The 23,551-nt window shown below is 40.5% G+C and overlaps 1 protein-coding gene across 2 annotated transcripts in view; it reads right to left on the minus strand.

The window, feature by feature from the left end:
* Window positions 1-23,551, minus strand: part of COL9A1 (collagen type IX alpha 1 chain) — a 78,067-nt gene that overhangs the window by 49,789 nt on the left and 4,727 nt on the right. The window contains exons 2-10 of one of the 2 annotated variants that reach the window (XM_010967574.3): window positions 12,299-12,382; window positions 11,584-11,604; window positions 10,081-10,155; window positions 9,749-9,784; window positions 9,563-9,625; window positions 3,100-3,153; window positions 2,800-2,835; window positions 884-907; window positions 442-495 (exon numbers count right to left, since the gene is read on the minus strand). In XM_010967574.3, coding sequence (XP_010965876.3) covers window positions 442-495; window positions 884-907; window positions 2,800-2,835; window positions 3,100-3,153; window positions 9,563-9,625; window positions 9,749-9,784; window positions 10,081-10,155; window positions 11,584-11,604; window positions 12,299-12,382 — 447 coding nt within the window. Of the gene's footprint in view, window positions 1-441; window positions 496-883; window positions 908-2,799; window positions 2,836-3,099; window positions 3,154-9,562; window positions 9,626-9,748; window positions 9,785-10,080; window positions 10,156-11,583; window positions 11,605-11,650; window positions 11,863-12,298; window positions 12,383-23,551 lie in introns of those variants that run through there. The other variant, XM_074368750.1, reaches the window with a different exon arrangement.

A 23,551-nucleotide genomic window follows, 5' to 3' on the forward strand; every position in this document is an offset into this window, starting at 1 on the left:
ATTTCTTCTAAGAAGTTCAGCTCTTTATTGACAAAAGTTAAGTTCTGTTCGTCCAATCATCATTTTGTGATCCTAACATAAAAGTACATGGAAATAACGTGAGACCATTCACTTTTCATTTCATGCAGAGACTAATGCAAAAGACACTCTTCTAACCAAGAGTCTGTAAAATGGAGGTGACACTTCCTAACTTGATCACTAATTCTAAAAGCTGGGAAGAAAAATTTAGCTGAAAACTTTGGAGAAAGGAATTAAAATCACTCTACAGAAAAACGTGGTAACATTACTATCCTTGGCCCCCATCAATATCATAAACTGACATGAAATTCACCTGCCATTTCTTGGATCTGCAGAGGAAAAATAGGGTTAGGACAATCTGCCTTCCCTAGTAACACCTTTTATTAAATCAGCAAATGTCTATCAAATGCACTGTGTACTCACAATTGGTCCAACACGGCCAAGCTCTCCAGGGAGCCCCACTCCCCCAGGAGGACCCTGAAGTCAACAAATTAAAGAGACATGGTGATTTATGAATATTTTCTACAGTCTGTCATGACTGATATCAAATTTGATAAACCACAGACTTAGAATTATGTATCTGTGCTAGCTTTGCTTTCCAATGAGACAATAACTCATTTAACCAAATCCTAATTAGTTAAAATGGAAATCTCTTAAATTAACAGAAATGTCTTAAGTTAACAGAAATTTCTTAGGTTAATAAAATATTTTGTTTAGCAGAGTAGGGGTGCGGTCACAGTGGCCACCTAGGACCTTTGGGTAGGACACTGCCAACACCACTGGGTGGAGTGTTAGAGAGTAAGGCTGGCATCTGAGAAATAGGCCATTTTTATAGATGATGTAAAAACAAAGAGATGATACTTACAGGGGGTCCAGGAATACCACGGCCCTGTAAGGTTAAAATAAAAGTTGTTATGGTATGTGACCTATACTTAGTATAAATACAGACACAGACATAACCCAGTTCAAAAATAAAGTCTATCACTAAATAAATACATGATGTTCATTCCAACTAAAGGACTGGATAAAGAAAAGCAAGCATGGCTTTACTTCTAAAGGAAGCAGCAGCTTGCTTCAGCTCCTCAATATTCCTTTGATGTCTAAGCTAACCAGTAATATATTTTCCAAACTGTTTTTTAAAAGAAGTCTTCGATGCTTGCCCTCAGGAGAACGCCCCATCACTCACAAAGAGGCACATCACAACCTGACAGTTAAAGAAGTTTTTCATTTGTCGTGTTTTATCAGAAACCTACTTTAAAAGCAATACAATGCCTCTTCACAATTGATCGTGTGGTATTTAGAAGTTCCCCAAACATTTAGCTCAGAAAAGCAGCGGAGAAAAAAAAGAGTCAGAAACACACCCCTTGACAGGTAGGTGATACTTCCAGACACCAAAGCCAGTAGAAACTGAAAATGAAACGATGGCACTTCTGAAATGACCTCTGATGGGATTCTAATTTAATGTGCTGAATTTTGTTTTAAACCCAGTCATTCTATCTCCCTCTCCTGTACATTTTACATCTCTTTAGCAATACCCAATGGCGTGTAGGCAAGGATTGAAACCGTGTCTTACGCACACTCCTGGCCTCAAATCCAAGCACAGGGACGAGTATATAAAAAGCTCTAATGCTACGCATGTTGAACTTAATAAAACTAAGCACTAGCTGCCTAGAACTCCCTCCTCTCTCTCCCTTTCCTTTCCAGGCTCAGTCTCCTCGCCTTGGGATTCCTCCCCACTCTCGTCCCTCCTACATTAGCTGGAATCGCTTTTACTCGCAACTGTCTCTGATACCATATTTGTTAGCTTGTCCTTTCTGACTTCCTTTCCCAAACTATCCATATACGAAGCACCCAATGGAATCAATGTCCACCCTCTGATGATATTATTATTTCTAATTATTTAGGCAGACAAAACAAGTATGAATTGCTCATGAGCAGTATGTTTTAATAAGTGGGGTTTTTTTTAAGGCATTCTTTGGAAAATTCCTCCTATTTGAACGTTTATTATGCGGATCAATTTGGGAAATCAGTGTTATGCTTGAAAAGACCAAAGTAATCAATAAGTTATTTCATTAGCAGAGGCCGAGAGGTTTGACAAATTTCACTAAAGTTTTTTTTTTATGGCATCTCTATAAGATGTTGATCTCTGAGTTGAAAATATGAAAGAAAAGCCAGCAAGCTAGTAACTTCTGAAAATAGGCTTAGAATGGAAAAGTTGACAGGTGCCAAAATACGGCAAAGAAACAGCACATATAGAAAACAAGGAGGAAAAATACAGATTAAGGATAAAACCAAAGAGGAATGAAGAGCAAAACAGAAAGGCAGAGCAGCCTGAGAGCCTAGTCATCTATGGATGGAAATAACACAAGTCTGCTGGATGGTGCCATGTAGAAAAAGATCAGGTGGCTGATAATATGTGATGACTGCTATTTCATTAGAGATAAAACCAGTGGTGAAGACAGTGGTGTGATGCCAAGGTCTCAACACTGAATACTTAGATTTGCTGTTGTTATGCAAAAAAAAGTCTTCTAGTTGGGGGTGGGGAGAGGATTATCTATTTCGAAATGCCTGCCACCTGTAAACAGACATATGCATTATATCCCATGCATTCAAATTGCTCTAAAATTTTCCTACTCATCGTGGGAATGCTTACTACACCAAATAAATCGTAAAATCCTGTGCGACGTGTACTATGTAGAAAACTGCATTGAAAAAATTCTCTGTGGCAGAATTTTACCTAAAGTTTAGAGATACCAATCATGTCCCTTTACATTTACTTACTGGAAAGCCACGCGGTCCCGGCACTCCAGGTTCTCCCTGTCAATGAAAATAGCTTTATTGTACTTAGCTTTTTGTAGCATGACTATGCAGATATGAAAACTGCATCAATATTGACATCATTACAACACTCCATCTGAATGGTTTTAATGTAACTCAATTCAACTAAAACACAACTTGAGCTGAACAAGTGTATTTCAGCTACTTCACAACTAATCTGTTCGTTGATTTGGAAACACTACCATAAAGTTACGCTTCAGCGTTTAATTAATACCAGCAATGAATGCCAGGTGGCTAACTTACTTTTTGTCCTCTTGGTCCAACAGAGCCAGGAGATCCGTCAGGTCCTGTTAACCCCTAACAAAGCAAGATGACGTTAGAGCATAGCATCCTTAGGCAAATCAGTAAGTGGATAATTCCCTTTTATTTGTTGATTATGTACAAGATGGTTACCTATGCATGATGCAAATACTTATAAAGAAATACCTCTCGGGGGAGGGTATAGCTCAAGCGGTAGAGCGCATGCTTAGCGTGCAGGAGGTCCTGGGTTCAATCCTTGGCACCTCCTCTAAGAATAAATAAATAAACAAACAAACCTAATCCCCTCCCTGGCCAAAAAAAAATTTTTTTTAAATGAAATACATCTCCATATGTTTACTCAAAAGTAATGTTTAACATAAGATCTGCCTGTGAGTTACTTTTTGTTGATAAATTTTATATTCCTAACTTCCTGTTAAATGCATTGTTTCTCACAAGGTTCAATAATTTAGTACCTTTTGTCTCCGCTTTGAAATGCAATATGTTACTGTTATTTTATTTTATTTTATTTACTTTTTTTTTAAGGGGGAAGGTAATTAGGTTTATTTATTTATCTACTATTTTTTAAACAAAGGTACGGGGGATTGAACCCAGGACCTTGTGCATGCTAAGCACACGTTCTACCTCTGAGCTATCCCCTCCCCTCTGCAATACAATAATTACAGTATTCTAATAGCCAAATCTGATGGGACAGTGGCTGGTCTTGGCTCTGGCCCTTGTCCATATTTATGTACCTCTTTTACTTAACTTCTAAAATAAAATTACTATATGTCTCTATAACTCTCTAATGATGCCTTGAGAGGTAAAATGTTTCTTCAGTGGGAATTAAAACTAATCAATCTCATTATTGCCTTATAGCCACCTAAAATTTTCTAGCAATGACAACTACTTACTGAAGAATATTATCTTTTAAAGCTGAATTGCTTGAAAACGTGCAAGTTTCCAGGCTCTCGCTATAATTAAGTATACATTTTCATGTGTGCCACTCAGTATGTAGAATTCAAGTCCATTACTATAAAACACATTTAGAACCACCGCAGGTAATGCTAAAGCAGTTATTATAGCATAACTTCCAAACATGGTCGTTTTCCCTAACAGTGCTTTTACTTTATCATCATCCTCAGTATAAAACAGACATTAAAGCATGATAACACTACATGTGCATCCGAATTTCCATTCAGTGACAATGCACTTTCATCTTTTAATTTTTCTGTACTTTTAGATGTTGTCATTTATAACGTAATCTGGAAACTATGCCTTCCTAAAGATAAATATGTGTGTGTGTGTGTGTGTCTGTAGACATATACATATATATGTGTACATATGCATATATGCATGCATAGGTAAATATCTTACAAAACCTATCTGTTATCAAGATTTTGAAAAGGACCAAAATGATATTATTCGAGGGAGGGATTTCTTGAAAATATGAAAGCCCTACTTAAAAATGAATGATCAAAATCCATATTTAACCTGTCACAGTCTTCATAAATAGCAATAAAGTGCATTCATGTAATTTGTACAGAAAACTATATCACTGGCCACCATTTTTACATTTCCCTACATCAATTAATTTTCCTCACAACTCCAAAGAGTGAATCAAAGGAAGTAGGAAAAAAAAAGAGTTGAAAATGTTAATTACTGGAAACTTAGCAAAGAGTGAAGTTAGTTACTCAACACACACAGAAGAATTCTTGACAGACTATCTGATTTTCAATCTCCCCAGTATGACTACAACACTGTCATTTGGGAACAAGCCCCAACATCTGAGTTGCTGGCCACCTATGGGAATGTATTTCAGCACACAAACCATCCCTTCAGGAGACCACATGGATTTCATAAACCTCAGGGTGTGTTTGACAAATAGGACCTCTAACTCCCACTTCACGCATACACCCTCCAAGACCCATCCTGGTCAATGCCCCCGCACATGGCCAGCCAGCCATCTTCCACCTGGGACTGCAGTAACTGACAAGATTGGAGGACAGGAACTACCACATATGGCAGCATCTCAGCTGCGCAACAATGAAGCAGGACGACCGGGTAACCCGGATGCTGCTTCCAGTCACTTCTAATTTAGACTGTCTTCCTTAAGACATGTTAAATTGTGTGTGATCCCTAGGAAGCTCTCTGAAATAAACTGGAAATACGGTGTGGTGCCAAAGGATCCCGTGAACATTGTTATGAGATAGCCATGTAGGAAAGCAGAAACTCCAAGAGGACAAGACTGCGTGTCCATGACAATCCTGGCACACTGCCCCTGGCATCCAACACACACTCAATAAATGAAAACTGAATAAAATTAACATAGGTTAGTGCCTATTAGGTGAAGGGATTTGACACTGTCCCTCCACATCATCTTTATTTTTGGTTCAAATCCCAGCTCTGCCACTTAATTCCTGGGCAACCAAGGGCAAGTTGATCAACTCTACAGTACCTTGGTTCCTAATCTGTAAAATAAGTATAATATTAATATCTACCTTATATGGTAATTTTCAAGATTAAATGGGTCTATTACACACAAAGCGTTTACAACAGGGCCCTGAATAAATGTTAGCTGTTCTTCTCAGCATTATTTTGTGGTCAGAATGTCTTAGATGCTGTCAAGAGGTCACATAAAATGGTATGTTTCTTGCCCTCTGGGAGCTTAAAACCTCATTCAGAAGGGGTTCTGGAAATAAACAAACAGGCAAAAAATCTAGGTATTAATCACGAGCCCCCTTTACATTTCTTCGACGCCTGACAGTTTCCACTTACATTGACTCTTCAGAATAATTTCTTGATTAGTCTCCATCCTAATCAAATAACATCTATCAGGGATAATAGTTGTATATATTCGGAGGCTGTTCTAACCTCTTTCCTATAAAAAGTAGCATGGTTTAACCATAATTCCTATACTTAATTCTAATTCCTCTTCTATGCTTGTTTGTTTTTTTTATGGATGCTATACGGATGAAAAAAGTACTGCTTTATGGAGCTCACTGAGCATGTCACAGCGAATAGTGCCTCTAAGGATATTGATATTGATATTATTGATGGTAACAGTCCTGCTGTCCTTTGGGTGCAGAGCTCATAAGCAAGCTCTGACTTCTCTAACCTTACATGTCTCTAAGGGAAAAGAATCAGCTTAAATTCTCAGCAGGAAAGGAGAGATCTTATATGTTCATATTCCATCACCTGTATTTACATTTACATGCACACGCACACAGCTCCAACTTGCAATCATTCTTATTCATCCAAGAAGTGACAGAGGAAAATATCACCAGTGGCAGAAAGAATTGCTTGCATATGAATGTTTATGAAGATAAAGAAAGTGCTGTATGGGATGATATTGAAGCTGACTGTGTTCTGAAATTTCACGCTGACGCTCAGCAGAGCATACCAGCCCTCAATAGTAATTTTCTTCCAGCGTTCCAGTGACTCGGCTGGTGAGACTCAAGGCCTAATTCTAAAGCAAAGCTACCATGACTCTTTTACCCTTTCTGTCAAATATTCACTTAATTTAGGATAATTACCTTGAAGCCCTGTTCCTTTCAGATTCTTCCAAGCATCATCTGATTAACCATTTGTTAACATGACCAAAAAAAAAAAAAAAAAAATACAGCTTTGGAAACCAAAGAGCAGAAGACAAAAGAGGTTGGAGGTTTAAGGTCCCAACACTACACTCAGATTGGCCTATCAAGAAAGATTCCTGACATTTTCTTACTCACTTAGGTCCCAAGTCCAGGAACAAACATCAAACTGATCTAGCCAATAATATTTCATTATTCTCAATGTCTCTTCTCAATTTAGGATAAAAGATTTGTTTAAAATGTCAAAGGAGCCAAAGAGTGAAGTAAAAAATTTTTCAGCTCAGAATCTCCTAAGTCTCCTGTGGCCCCATTTCACAATTGGGTGAAGATGAATCATATCAATATTTACAAAGAATTATAAAAGATCAATTAAAATATTTTTCTTAGCCATTGAATCATTGGTGTCATTTTTCTTGGTCAGTAATTCAGATACCAAAAATTCACCATCATTCTATTTCTTCCTATTTTTTCCAGTTATTCATCTGTTTCACAACCTCATTGGTATCTGCATGAGGCAAAACTCTCTGGAAATAGAGTGAGTCTAAACAATCAAGAAATCTGGTTTCTTTCACTATCTTAGCCAGGAAATAACTCTGAGACCCTGAAAAAACTACTTGTCCTCTTAATTATTGTTTCCTTATCTGTGAAGAATAACATTAGCCAAATCTGCTTTTCAGGTAATTGTAAGATTAAAGGAAAGAATGTTTGTGACTGCACTTGAAAAAACAATGTTCTACACAAATGCAAAGTAGTTCAGTTAATTTTTTGCTGCCATGTCTAAAATATTGGCACACGCATGCATTTCTTCCCTTTTCACTCTTTCCTTTCTCTTTTCCTTTTCTTCTTGCTTCCCTTTGTGATCCCAAGAAACAGATGATTCAATGCCCTCATCAGTTTCTCCCGCTGAGGACCTTTCAGGGGCAAAGTGCTACGCTATAAGAAGCTTTACTATGTTATATTTTTTAACTTTCGAAATCTGATTTGTCCTGCATGATGGTGCAGCAACTATAGACAAAGAAAAAAAAAAACTATTTGTAAATGTTATTTACATTGCACTTCTAGAGATTCTGAACAAGTTTCATTCATTTATTCAAAATTTCTAAGTGTGGAAATTACAAAGTAAAACAAGGCATTGTCTTTATGACCTTACAGTAATAGGTAGAGAAGAATTTCTTGATACTGCTACAAAGGCACCATTAAATTGAAATGCATAGAAATCTAGCCTTCTGTCTTATATGACGGCAACTCAACAGTGAGAAAAGACTTCAGGTGATTGGTTTATCCTTTGACTGCCTCAAAAATTAATAATAATAATAATAGTCATTGAATCATCTATTTCCTTTTCACATAAAACAAGGTCTAAATTTCAAAAGAATGCAGAAATAAATCCAACTTCTATTGGGCTACTAGTTTATTTAGCGGCCTTGTATTTATCAGACTTTTCTGTTCTGATTTGACAGTTTTAAGTAATTCACAGTGTTACAAAGAAGAGCTTGATAGCCAACAAGTTATATCATCTCAGTTTGTATTAGACAACTATTAGTTTGATATTGTTTGTATTACCCAAATTTTAGTCCCCGGGGGGCCTCAAGCACTGCCACCTTGCAAACATAGAAAGTTCAAACAAGGGGCTTTGAAATGTACAACAAAGTCTATCTCCTAAAGCAATGACTAGCACCTCATCGTTCTAATCTTAATGAAGTATCTCTTAGCAACCCTAAAATCTAGCTTTTTTTTTTCCCCCTCAAAATGAAGGCTCTGTCTTAAACACCAGTCAAAAGTTCTTGGAATTTATAAATATAGGTTTTCAGGTAATTTTGTTGATGTAGACAAGTTCTTGGTTTGGGGAAACCACATAAAATGATGACTTGAAGGACAGTTGAGGGGCCCAGCATCACCCGTTCTCTGAGAGCAGGTGTCATATTCTACTTCACTTTGTATCCCAGTGGCAGTATTTACTGAGCGACCTCAATAAGTATGACCAATGTACCAGGCGGCCTGAAGTCCTTTCTACTCTAAAGAAATCCTCCTTAGTGTTGGGTTTACCATCCAGCTCTGCATCTGAGCTTTTCTCACTCGAGGGTGGAGGGGGGTGAGCTGGTGGGTAATTGGGGAAAGGCTGTTGGTTCCAATAGTCGTCAAACAACGCTAGTCAGCTGATTCCTGTCGGTGATGCCAGCCAAGGAAACACCGCGGAAAGAGAGGAAACGAGTTCCGAATTTCCTATCGCATGTGTACTGACCATTTCCGGGCCCTTGCCCCGCCGCCACACATCCCCATCCCCTTCAGACCCTTCTCCCCTCAAGCGCATCTTTCTTTTTTCCGCTTCCTCGGGATTTAGGCGCACTCTATCCCCTCCGCTGCCTACGGGTTCTTTTTCCAAATTTCTCTAGGGAGTGCCAGGGATAGAGCAAGAGCAAAGACAGCTTGCTCCCAAGCCCCCCGGCCGAGGCTAGTCGGGTTCCCCCTCCTTCGGCACCCCTGTGCCCAAAACAGGCATGAGAGCTCACAGGCGTGACCCGGGAGTGGACTGGAAGAGGCAGGCACCGGGTAACCATTGCTGTTTTCCACTGCTGTTTTCCGAGAGGAGGAAATGCCAGCCCTGCCTGCCCTCCCCAGGGGGCTGCGAGGGACCTCCATCCTCTCAGAGCCCGGTGCAGAAAATGCTGCCTCTGTGCCCAGCCAGGAGGCAAGGTCAAGTCCAGGGCCATATACCGCCACAAGCACCTATCCCTCCAGTATCTCCCAGTCTTTCTCTCTCCCCCCACCCCACCCCACACACAGATACACACACACACACACACACACACACACACACACACACACACACACACATACACACACACGATGCGCGCTCCCCAGCACCGTCTACTCACGTCGGCGCCCGGCGTGCCAGGCTTGCCTGGCGCTCCCGGCTTTCCCGGTTCTCCAGGGGGACCCTGGGCAGGGAGAAGGCGAGGCAGGGAGAGAAAAAGATGCACAGTTGAGACTCTTGGGACGCACGTGGCTGCAGACTAAGGTGAAAGGAAGGAAGCGGAGCGCCAAGGCGCTGATCAACTTACCGGGGGACCTGGGGGACCCTTCGGACCTCGGTCACCCTGGAGGGGTAGGAGGAAAAGGCAGTATAGTCCGTGATTTGGGGACCCCACGGGGAGAAGCCCGCTCGGGGAAGGGCGAAACAGTGCAAGTTGGGGACCAAACAGGACTCGTTGACCTCCTCTCTCGGAAAACCCCCAGGCTTCTAGGCCAGGACTCCCAACCCTCACCCACATCCAGCCCTGCCTTTGGGGGGGGGGGGGCTTCCGGCCCTCTCGAAGGACCCAGCCCAGCTGCTGGAGGAAGGGTAGGGAAGCGCAGGATCAGAGGAACCAAGGGGGCTGGAGATGGAACTTACGTCGATGCCATCGATGCCGGGGACTCCAGGGGGGCCCGGCGGCCCGGGAGGACCCTGCTCGCCCGGGGGGCCTCTCTGACAAAACAGCGCACAGGGGTTAGAGAAGCACGTAGGACAACCATGTGAGACTGGGCGCGGGTTCCCCAACCCTCCCTCCTCCCACCCCCTCCCATCCACCCAGAAAAGACGCGGCCCTGTGGAGGCTGGGTTTTTTAAACCAAATATGCGTCTCAAACGTGCAAGGGAACGCGGGTTTCTCCGTCTCCGCAAGGTTCTGCATGAGGCTGACAGTGGGGTCCTCACCTCTACCGAGCATTAAACCAAGGTGGGATGGGGGAGGGGGTGAGGAAGGGAGAGTCTCTTTGTCAAGGGATTCAATCATGAAAATGGTGGTCGCTGAATAACACTATTTAATCCAGGTTAATTGCAGGTCAGAGTTTTGGCCAAAACGGAACCGCTGAGAATGGAGGCGCTCCACCCCAGACCAATTACAGCATCACTTTGTAATTCCTTCTGTGTTCAGCAAAAACTAGGGGGATACTCTTAAGGGAAAGACAAGAGAGGATGGGGCAGAGAAGCCGTGAACCCAGGGAACGCCTGGCCCCCTTTAGCTCTACCTGCAGCGACAGTGACAGTGACAGTGACTGTGACACTCTCTCGCAGACTGACCCTAGGGTGTGATCCCTTTCATGGGTTGCAAACGGCTAGACTTGGATGGTGCCAAAGGGGATGCTGGCATCTGAAATAGTATGGGCACGTTGCTTAAGGAATGTGGAATTTTTTTTCCTCTCTTCAGAGTTTAAAAAAGGACATTTTTAAGTTTCCATTTCATCAGGGAAACTTTGTTTTGCTAATCTCGGGCGACCAGACAGGTTACAATGGGGTCTTTGTAAGTGAAACCTAAAACGGCGCTGGCTCCCCCGCTCCCCCCGGGTCCTCTCGGGGGCGGTGGGGGAGACGCCAAGCCTTCGGGAAGTTGCAGAAATTTGGAGGGGAGCCCGGGCTGCGGGTTCCAACGCAAGCGGCGGGCACCGCGGGCGAGACGCAAGGTTTGGGGCTGTATCCGAGGCCGGGGCAGCAGGAAGGGGGGCTGCAACCGCGTCTCTGGAATCCCGCCTCCTCCCGCCGGGCCTGCTGTAGACTGAGTCAGGATGGGGGAGGGAAGAGGATGGAGGGGAAGGGAAGAGAATGGGAGAGGGGAGGGGAAGGGAAGAGGATGGGGGAGGGGAGGGGAAGGAACTGCCAGGCTGAACAATAAACCCCGGCCTCCACCGCAAGAGCCTGCAGGAGGCCGGGCGCCCTTTCCCGGGCGGAGGGGTCATCTAGGGCCCCCGCCGCCAACCGTGCTCGCAGCAGGTGTTCTAGGCTGGAGGGAGCATGGGGACCCCGCAGCCCCAGGGATGCTCGGCGTTTTCCGTCCCCGCAATCTCCCCCCGACGGCTGCGCGCCAGCCTCTCCGTGTGTGCGCTTGGAAAATGCCAGTGCGTCTCTTCCCCGGCTTACCTGGTCGGTGATCTGACTGGACTGGAAGAGAAAAGATGGGGAGACAGTGAGAAGGCGCACAACTTACTTGAGCCGCGCACAAGCAGAGCCCCGACAGCAGCAGGCGCAGCCCGAGGGCCCCGCGGCCCCGCGCGCTCCAGGCCATGCCGGCCGCCCGCGGCTAGTGCCCGGCCCGGCCCCACCACGCGCCCGCGGAGGCACTGATCCCCTCAAAGAGCGCCCCCGGGAGTAGTGGTTGCAAAGCTGCCCCAGCCGGGGAGGCGTCAGTTCCTCCGGTTTATGAATGGCCCGGGAGAGGGTCCTGGGGATTGGAGGAGAGCTTGCGGGCCAGAGGCCGGATAGGATGACAACAGTCCCCTTTAACCCTTTCCCCACGGCCCGCTCGGGCTCGCCTTTGCCTCCGCCCCGCCCGCCCCAGGGCAGCCTCTCTGTCCTCAGCGCCTCCTCGGGGGACCTGCGAGCCACTAGACCAACAATGTTCTTGGAGAGATGTTTGGGAGGGTGAAAGGGAGGTTCATAAGCCACCCAAGGGAGGACCAGAAACCCCCGAGGTGTTTCTACCCGCCAGGCTGAGGGTGGGGCCTGTGCTTCCTTAATGTCTATCTGGTTGGTCCGGCAAAGCCTTTCTCTTGGGAGAAAGAGAGTGAGAAAGTTTAGGCAGGCGGAGAGAGATAAACTGGAGCACATGGCCTTTGCTGGCGTTCCAGGGACTCACTGTTATCCTGGCGGGCAGCTCATGGCAAGTTTCTCTCCTGGGTCGCAGTGGGTCACAGTGGATGAGCATCCATTGAAGTTCAAACTGGAGAAAGAGAGCAGACTGTCAGTTCAGGTTCCTTTGGAGGACAGAAGAGGGTCATTTAATAGAGAGGTGAGTCTGTGAGTGTGGCCCAACTGTTCAGTGTCTGGTCACCAACTTGATCTCAACCCAGCAGGACTCTCGTTCCTTGAATACAATTTTTCCAGTGGAAATGAGCCCGCCCCATATTTCTCCTGGCCTTGGACGTAGATGTCTTTAGTTCTGCAGTGCTCCACTTAGTCCTGGACAGGACCGCTGGCACTGACTTTCTATTTCTGTCCTCACCATGACCTTCAAGAGGTAAATTCTATTAAAATGAGATACAGAACAGAGAGCTGCCCTAGGCACAAGCCAGTAAGTATCAGAGTTTGGATGGGAACCCGAGCCTCCTGAACACCACAGAGGGTGTGTGCACTAAGACAGCACATGGGAAAAGATTAGAGGCAGCAGAAGAGGCGGCAGCCAGGAATAAAGTAGAGAAAAGAAAATCGGGTTCTGGGAAACATGCCGGAGAAGACATTCGCCAAGGGGTGGTCCCAGCTTAAAGTGGAAATAGGAAGGTCTGGAAGTGGAGGGAATGAGAGAAATTTAGGACTCAGGAGAAAAAACAAGATAATCAAAAAATATTTCAATGTTATGTAATCTTATGCACTGATTGAATTGCTATACAATGTCTAGATCATTACTTACATTTTATTAGGAGTTAAGGTAGAAAGAACAGAACAGAAGAGAAACAGAACAAAGGAAGAATGGCCAGGTCTGAATCTGAAAGCCTCAGGTAACAAGATTAAAAAAAGAAAAAACAATGGTGTACCCCACAGGAGCTTGCCACCACTGGCCGCGCTGGTCCCTCTTCACTGAGGAAGTTCCTTGCTAGACATTTCTAATCAGATCCTCATTTTTTGGTCAGCTGATTCTCTTGGCATTATGCAAATGTCTAGTTAAGTACCCAGGTCCTGAATCTAAATGTAATCTAAATATAAAGTAACATAACATAACGTCTCTTTTCTTTCATCCAATGATAATCTGCACTCTCTCTCCTGCCAAAGGGACTCTCCATCTACTGGATCTAAAGTTAAGTTAGAGACATGTTTGCCATTGGTACAGAAGCATCCAGAGTTGAGGTTCAGATTTGGAGAGGATGAAAGATGAAGTCCTTCCCTTCTACCCATAAAGGAAGGGAAAGTTAAACAAAAGGAGGTTTTCCATTTTATAAAGGGATGAAACTAAGACATCAAGCTTTCACGCTCCTGCATTGTTACCCCTTCTCACATGATTCTAACTGCCCTGGAGTTCTCCTCTTTCTCCATTTTTCTTGTTTCTCTCAACCCTACCATGACTTTTCTCCAGAAAATGTGGACCTCTGAAAAAAACAATTAAGTGGGATGAAAAGGAAGTGAGCAGCTCAATCAAGACATATTTTAAAATGGAAACTTATCTACTGGTGGGAAGTACAGCTTAGCAGTAGAGCACATGCTTAATATGCACAAGGTCCTGGGTTCTATCCCTAGTGCCTCCATTAAAAAAAAAAAGTTATCTACAAATTGTATGAAAACGATACTGATCTGTGTATTCTTGGTGTGAGTTATTTAACCATAGCCTACTGGCATCCTTTACAAAAGAACTGCTTTCCAAACCGCACGATATCTTGCAGCTAAGGAAATCACTTTACCAAACACTTTATTTTTAATCAGAATAGTCTTGTTGGCTTGGGGGCAGGGGGATATTCTTTTTTTGGTTCTGCTCTAAACTGGAAATTTTAAAAGGAAGTGGACAATTTCAAAGGAAGATTTAAAAAAAAGAAAGAGGGATTTTTTTCCTTAATGACTACTAAATACCTGTCACTGCCTCCAACAGCTTTTGAAGCCGCTCACACATGGGTAAAGGGGCACAGAGAGGTCAAGTGATTTCACCACAGGTCACACAGCTAGTAAATGTCAGAGCTGGCATTCTAAATGTGCCTGACTGTAAAATAAGGGCTTTCTGTGCCACCCCAGTCAGCCTCCCCCAAAAATACATCCTATCTCCAGGATGAATCATGATTTTTCTAAGCAGGTAATCAGGGCATTTGGTAATTGAACATTTGTATTTAAGATGAATAGAAAAGAAGAGAGATCTATATATTAAAGCCACGTAAACCTTTTTCCATCAGGTACTAGAAAACTTCAGAACTAGATAGACTAAGAAACTTACATAAGAATTCAAACCCTTCCCTATTTGCTTGCTTGTTATGGAAACATATCCAGAAGCAAAATTTCTAGTGTTCCTGCCAAAATTGGCTGCTGTTTCTACGTGCAGTTACATACTCATGTGTATGACAAAATATCACACAGGAAAAAAAGTTCTAATTCTTTTTCCTCAATGACCAGATAGAAGTTTCACCAGACTAAGAAAATGTGTCTCCTCCTCCCTAACTCTCAAAATAAGAGAAACCCGTCAGACAATTGTATTCATTAAGCCCTTCATGAGTTGGTATCAAACTAGGCATACATTTTTTAAAAACTGTTTTGCAAAACATTTTGCAGCATGCCAGTACCAAAGAGGTCCTTTGCCTTAAGCAGTCATGCACTTTCGTGGAGACTGCAATACGTTGCTACGAGCACTTTCTTGATCCTCAAGGTTTAATCTTTTTCTTCTTTCTGTAGTATGACATAATGATTTACTATGTTGTAAAATCTTTGTGAAATATTTCTATATAAAAACATTATGGAGGACAAACTAGGTATGCATTGTATGTGTGTGATATTTTGATCCTCAAAAAAAAAATTTATACCCTAATCACCTTGAGAAACTTTAATTGTATGGCTAACTGAGAAATCTATGTTTAGATAGTTCATTAAAGTTACTTATTGCAAAAAGCAAAGTAATTCATTAAACTGTTTTCCCAAACATGTAATTCTCTCTGAATAAATTAGTACCCCTGTTTAAATATACAAGGTGCAACTGTAGTACAGAATAATGCAGGAATGGAATGGAATTCATCTGTGGATGCAGGCAGGGTTGTGACAGAGTGCCACTCAGATGAGAAGTTTCTGAACACATCTGTGCTTCCATGTAAACACCACCTATGCACTAATAATCATCTACACAAAAACTGTTTGAGGGCATGCAATATGTATTCCAATTTCCATGCTAGTTTTTTTTTTTTTATTGACGTATAGTCAGTTTACAACATTGTGTCAATTTCTGGTGTACAGCATAATGTTTCAGTCATACATTTACATACATACCTTCCTTTTCATATTCTTTTTCATTACAGGTTACTACAAGACATTGGATATAGTTCCTTGTGCTACACAGCATAAACTTGTTTATCTATTTTATATGTAGTAGCTAGTGTCTGCAAATCTCGAACTCCCAATTTATCTCTTCCCACCCCTCCCCCAAAACCATAAGGTTTTTTTCTATATCTGTGGGTCTATTTCTGTTTTGTCAATAAGTTCATTTGTGTCTTTTTTTTTAGATTCCACATATAAGTGATATCATAAGGTATTTATGCTAATTATTTTGAAGGAAGATTGGTAGAGTTTCTTGATAAAGTCACTTTCATTATACATTTAAAATGCTTATTTCTGTGTTTTCCATTTACATACCTGGAATCATTCTTCTCTTTGGATACCCACTGACAAAATATACATGGCAAATATTTCTATTTAGTTCTTCAGTGAACATTTTTGAAGTCCCAGTATAATCTGGCACTAAGGGAACATGCTAGGAAAACCAAACATATTCTGCTCCCTGCAATGGTATCACAGTATGTGACACTTGAGAAAAAAGCAGAGAAATAAAAAGTAAAAAAGTTTTTTTAATCTATTAAACAGAACATAAAATGACCTTTAAAAAATACCTCTTTTGCAACATAAGATACTTCTCCATTGTTTCAAGGAAAACTGAGTTGTGTGAGTGTAAGTTACCTTACGTGTGCCCAGATTCATTATTATCTAATTCGTTCCTATAGAACCCTAAGGTATAATTCCATCCCCTAAGAAAAAGTCCAGCTGACAATACATTAAAACAAGGAATTTTGGCCCCAACTCTACTCTTTTAATAGGGCTACTGATTTCTACTTATTTTGCTGGATTATTGAGAAATATTAATAAAGTATTTAAGCCCTTCTTAAGAACTAAACAAAAACTAATAGCACACAACTCTATTTTCCTCCTGAAAGAGAATTCTAATGATAAACTATGGAGCTTGACTCAGTGAGAATGGCACAGGCTTAATTTTTTACAGACTGAATTATTATGATTAAGTTTTATATATAATGCCTAAAAATCAGCTCTTCACAGATAAATTCTTTAACAGGAGACATATTTCATTGAGATCTTTGTCATCAGTGGCAACAAAGATTTAAAGAAATACTTGAACTCACAGATCTCATGCTTCTTTTCAGTTTATGATGAGATGTTGGTTTCCACCATCATAAGGGATCTTCTCTAAGTGAAGCTTCCTGTTTGCTGAGCAGGAATCTTTGAGCTGCTACAAAACCAGAAATTTCTCCAACTCTAGGTAGTTTAGGCCATGTAGTTCCAGGCCTAGTGCCAGGAATGCGGTTAAATCTGAGTGAACACATCAGAATCACACCAATGGCAGAGGTAGAATGGTGAAAGGGAACGTAGTAGACTTGGAGTGCACAGACCTGGCAAGAAGTCATTTACTTAATTTCTAATTCAACATATCTTTACATAATGCATTTGTGTGCTTCAAGATAGATACTACTGAAGACACAAAAATGTTTAGTATGTAGGACAGTGCCTAAGCTGAAAATGCTTTTGACAATAAATATGGCAGCAGTTGAGATGAGAAAGATACATTTCTGGCTAAGGTCATCAAGAAGGGCATCATAAAACATGTAACACTAAGATTTTTACAAGCAGAGATGGGGAGGGTAAAGGATAGAGTTCTGAAGAGAGGAGGTGACAATAACAAGGCACAAGGGTGGAACGTGACATACAGAGGGGAGAGCAAATTCACTGTGGCAAAGAGTAGGCATCAGAGTTTCTCCCTTGAATGTCAAGCTAAGAAATCTGAATACTATCGAGTAGATAATTATTGGATTGTCATCAAATAGTGTTTGGCAACTGAGATAGAGGTGAGGAAATGTGGTCTTGATACAGAAGGGCTTTCCAAGGAGACGGATGTGGAAATAAATGATGATCCGTTGAGGCAGAGGGAGGATCTGTAGTAGAGCATCAAGAAGCGTTACACTCTGAGCTACAGTGAGATGTCCTGGTTATTGGCCAACTTAAAAAAAGAAAAATCCTCCCTTCATGCCATATGCTCCTTTAGCTAACATACCCTGTTTCCTGCTCCCCATCGTACAAAACTCAGAAGCCTCCAAATCCTCTCCCTTCTGTTCTCTCTTGAACCCTTTTTGACCGGGCTCTCACTCCCAATACTCCAATGGGTCTTTTCTCAAAATCAGCCCCATTGGTTTCTAAATCCAATGATCAACTCCCAATAGTCATCTTATTTGCCCTATCGGCATTTGAGTGAGTTGACCATTCCATCTTCCCTGGAATACTATTTTCCCTTGACTTTCAGATTACCCCGATCTCCTGGCTCTCTCCTACACCTGCTCTTGTTGGTCTCTTTGGCAGAATCTTCCTCACATCAGTAACCTCTAAACGTTGGCTGTTTGGGGCTCCATTCTAGGGCTTCTCTATTACAGTCAACTTTCAGTTATTTCATCTTGGTTCATGGCTTTAAAAACCACATATATGTTGACAGCTCTCAGAGTTCTACTCCCAGCTGGACCTGTCTCTTGAACTCCAGGACGTATCTAACTACACGCTCAGCAACTTCACTTAGATGTCTAATAGGTATCGAACTCCTGATCAAATTTAGATATTCCAAACCAACAGCTGATATTCACACTGATACTTGCTCTTTTCATAGTCTTTCCATCTCAACAAATGGAAACACTACACTTCCAATTACTTACACCAAAAATATCAATTCATCCATTCTTCTTTCTTCTTCTTTCTCTTACAATTAAAATTTCATTTACTTTGCCCTCAAAATATATCAGGATCTGACCACTTTGTACTGCCTTCACTACTACCACTTTCTTCTTAACCAAGACCATCCCTGCCAGAATTATTGCAGTACCTCTCAAGATCTCCTCTTAATAAATGAAATTGATGAACCTCTAACTAGGCTCAAAAAGAAAAAAGAAGACACAAATAAACAAAATAAGAAATGAACAGGAAGAAATAACAACAGATACCACAAAAAATACAAAAAAAAAAATCTTAAAATAATACAAAGAATAGTTATATGCCAACAAATTGGACAACCTAGAAGAAATAGACAAGTTTTTAGAAACGTACAGTCTGCCAAGACTGAGTCAGGAAGAATCAGATAATCTGAACAGATTGATCACTAAAAGTGAAGTCGAATTTGTAATTAAAAAAAAAAATCCCTGCAAACAAAAGTCCAGGACCAGATGGCTTCAGTGGGGAGTTCTATCAAACATACAAAGAAAAATTTATACCTATCCTTCTTAAACTATTCCAAAAAAATTGAAGAAGAAGGAACACTCCCAAATTCCTATTCTGTGAGGCCACCATCACCCTGATATCAAAACCAGATAAAGACACTACCAAAAAAAAGAAAGAAAATTACAGTCTAATGTATTTGGTGAACATACATGCAAAAATCCTTAACAAAATATTAGCATACTGAATCCAACAATACATAAAAAAAAATCATACACTATGATCAAGTTGGATTCATTCCAGGATCACAAAGCTGGTCCAACATACACAAATCAATCAATGTAATACATCACATTAACAAAACAAAGGATTAGAATCACATGATCATCTCAATGGATGCAGAAAAAGCATCTGACAAAATTCAACATCCATTCATGATAAAAACTCTCACCAAAGTTGGTATTGAGGGAATATATCTCAACATAATAAAGACCGTTTATGACAAACCCACAGCAAACATGATACTCAACCATAAAAAGCTGAAAGCCTTCCCACTAAATTCAGGATCAAGACAAGAATGCCCACTCTTACCACTTTTACTTAATATATTGGAAGTCCTAGCCACAGCAATGAGATAAGAAAAAGAAATAAAAGGTATCCAAGTTGGAAGGGAAGACGTGAAACTGTCACTATTTGCAGATGACATGATACTCTATGTAGAGAACCCTAAAGTCTCCACACAAATTACTAGAATTAATAAGTGAATTTAGCAATGTAGTGGGATACAAGATTAATATACAGAAATATGTTCTGTTTCTTTACACAAATAAAGAAATACTAGAAAGAGAAAGCTTTTTAAAAGTTCCCATTTTAAAAAACCCTAGAAATAAACTTAACCAAGGACATGAAAGCCCTATATGCTGAAAGCTATAAAACATTGATAAAGAAAATTGAAGATGATTCAAAGAAATGGAGAGATAGTCTGTGCTCTTGGATTGGGAGAATTAACATTGTTGATTGTAAGCATGCTACCCAAAGAAATCTATAGATTTAATGGAATCTGTATCAATATACCCATGACAAATTTTTCATAGAAGTAGAACAAATAATGCTAAAATTTATATGGAACTACAAAGGGCCCAGAATTGCTAAAGCAATTCTGAGAAAAAAGAACAACGCTGAAGGTATAACCCTTCCAGACTTCGGACTATACTACAAAACTACGATAATCAGAACAAATTTTACTGGCACAAAAATAGACATATAGATGAATGGAACAGAAGAGAGAGCCCAGAAATAAACCCACACACCTATGGTCAATTAGTCTACAACAAAGGAGGCAAAAATATACAATGGAGAAAAAGTCTCTTCAACAAGTGGTGTTGGGAAGCATGTAAATCAATGAAATTAGAACACTCCTTCACACTATACACAACAATAAATTCAAAATGGCTTAAAGACCTAAATATAAGACATGACACCATAAAACTCCTAGAAGAGGACATAGGCAAAACATTCTTTGACATAAATCATAGCAATATTTTCTTAGATCAGTCTCCCAAGGCAAAAGAAATAAAAGTAAAAATAAACGAATGGACTTAATCAAACTTAAAAGCTTTGCTCAGAAAAGGAAATCAACAAATATAAAAGACAACCTATGGAATGGGAGAAAATATTTGCAAACAATGTGACTGACAAGGGGTTAACACCCAAAATATACAAACAGCTCATACAAATCAATATTGAAAACATAAGCAATCTAATCAAAAAAATGGGTAGAAGACCTAAACAGACATTTTTCCAAAGAAGGCATATAGACGGCCAACAGGAACAAGAAAAGATGTTCAATATTGCTAAGTATTAGAGAAATGTGATGAGACATCACAATGAGATATCACTTCACACCAGTCACAATGGCTATCATCAAAAAGTCTACAAATGCTGGAGTCTATATGCTGGACAGGCCATAAGAAAAGGGAATCCTCCTACAGTGTTGGTGGGAATGTAAATTGGTAGAGTCCCTATGGAAAACAGTATGAAGTTTTCTTAAAAAACTAAAAATAGACCTATCATATGATCCAGCAATCCTACTCCTGGGTATACATCTTGAAAGAAATGAAAACTATTATTTCAAAAGATACATCCACCACAAAATTCATTGCAGCACTATTTACAACAACAAAGACATGGAAACAACCAAAGTGCCCATCAACAGACAACTGGTTTAGAAGAGGTGGAATATTACTCGGCCATAAAAAAGAATAAACTATTGCCATTTGCAGCTCATGGGTGGACCTAGAGATTATCATACTAAGTAAAGTAAGTCAGACAAAGACAAATACTATATTATATCACATGTGGACTCTAAAAATAATACAAAAATGAAGCTATATACAAAACAGAAACAGACTCTCAAGCATAGAAAACAAAGTTTTGGCTACCAGAGAGGAGAGGGAAGATGGGAGGTACAAATTAAGAGTATGAGATTAACAGACACAAACTACTAACATCAAATAGATAAGCAACAAAGATTTACTTATTGCACAAGGAATTATACCCATTATATCTTGTAATAACTTACAGTGGAATATAATTTGACAAAAAAAAAAAAAACCTGAACGCTGTACACCTGAAACTAAGGCAATGTTGTAAATCAACTATACTTCAATTTTAAAAAAAAATCTCCTCTTAAGACATACCTAAGTGCTCTGTCCACTCTCTCCCTACAGTATATTGTCAAAATGCAGCCAAACAGATATTTAAAGAGATCGTGTTGCTTATCTATCCAAAATTGTCTAATTGCTTTCCATCTCACACGTGGCAGGAAAATCAAAGTGCTACCACAGCTCCCCCACCCTCACTATCATGTCACCTGTCCAGCCTCATGGCCTGATTTTGTCTTTTCATCCCAGCCACACGAGTCTCCACGCTCTCCTCTAACACAGCAGACAACATGAACACCAGTCCCTTTTAACTCATCTTCCCTCTTCCTAGAAGCCTCCTTCCCCAGGTAGTCTTCACAGGCTAATTCTCCCAGCTCCTTCAGGTTTCTGCTAAGTGTTGTTTTGTTTTGTTTTGTTTTGTTTTGTTTTTCCCCCTCAAGGAGGCTTTTATCCAGGCACTCCAATTTCCTTCTTTTTCCTCCTAGCTTTTGTGACCGCCTGGCAAACTATTCATTTATTCATTCACTCATTTTTGTCTGTCTCCTCTCCCTGGAAAGAATGTAAGCTCCACTGCAGCTTTTATCTCTGTCTATAGCTTAGCAGATGTTTAATAAATAGTTGTCGAACTTAATGAACAAATACATAGAGAAGGATAAGAAATATAGTGAAGTGGGGGAAGGTATAGCTCAGTGGTAGAGCATGTGCTTAGCATGCATGAGATCCTAGGTTCTATCCCCAGTGCCTCTATTAAAAAAAGAAAAGAGAAAGAAATACAGTAAAGAAAGAATTGATAGAATGTGCCTTCTTCTTTGATTACAACTTAGAGCGAGCCCTTCCCCCTGTCTTCATGGGTAAACTGACCAGGTCTGAACTGTATAGACTTGTTGCCTCCAGCTTTGAAAGCCTACTGACACCATGCTGTAACCACAGAAACTAACCAGACAGAGATCAACATGAAGAGAAAGAAAATGCCACTGAATTCATCTCTCGCCTTCTAGCTCCACCCCCGTCTACGTAACAAAGATTTCTTTACGATCTTAGCTCATATATATTTTAAGAAACATAGAAAAAATAATAGCACTGATTTTTAAAAAAATTGCAACAGTATGGGCACAGTTGAGGCTAATAAAAAGCTTTCATACTGTCAATTTTCCATGATAAGCAAATTTGTCATCATTTAGTTTTTACTCTACTTCTTCCTCCCAGTCCTGGCTTCTCCTGTATTCGCAGCTCTTTCTGCACGTTCTCGTTTCATTGCCACCTAGTGGAAAATCCAGCTGATGTTATTAATACGGTCTACAATATAACAGGCTAGAGTTTATCTCCAAAAACACTGACAGGGTTCAAAAATATTCCGACCAGATTGCACCAAAGTGTTATAAAAAGTATTTTCTATAGATGTGCACAGATAATATTATCATTCTTTTGTATTTATTTAGTACTTCCAAGAGAAAGAGTATTTGTAAAAGGTACTTGTCAATTTATCCCTTCCCACCCCCTTTACCACCTGGTAATCATAAGTTTGAAAGCAGGTAGGGAGGGTTAAGTTGGAAGTTTGAGATTTGCAGATACAAACTACTATATATAAAATAGATAAACAACAAATTTCTTCTGTATAGCACAGGGAACTATATTCAATATCTTGTAGTGACCTATAATGAAAAAGAATAGGAAAAGGAATATATGTATGTATAACTGAACATGTATAACTGAAACATGATGCTGTGCACCAGAAATTGACACATCATAAACCAACTATACTTCAATAAAAAAGAATGCAAATAAAAAAATTAAATAAAAAGAAACTTCAAAAGTACTTGTCAAAAAGAACTTAATAAGCAAACTTAAGTTGTAGATATTTTGCACAGTAGCAATTATGCATTTCTTAAGTCACTGAAAATATAACTTTCCTACAATATTTCTCAAATGCCAGGCATAATATTAATCACGACCTCATAATTTATTTTTCCCATGTTGCCATTCATGAAACTTTCATTGTTTTCACATTGGGAGGCTAGTATGATGTTATTCTGTGGGGGAGAGAAAAGGACAGATAGCACCTCCATCAC

Source organism: Camelus bactrianus, chromosome 8 (assembly GCF_048773025.1).
Source record: "Camelus bactrianus isolate YW-2024 breed Bactrian camel chromosome 8, ASM4877302v1, whole genome shotgun sequence".
Taxonomy (NCBI): domain Eukaryota; kingdom Metazoa; phylum Chordata; class Mammalia; order Artiodactyla; family Camelidae; genus Camelus; species Camelus bactrianus.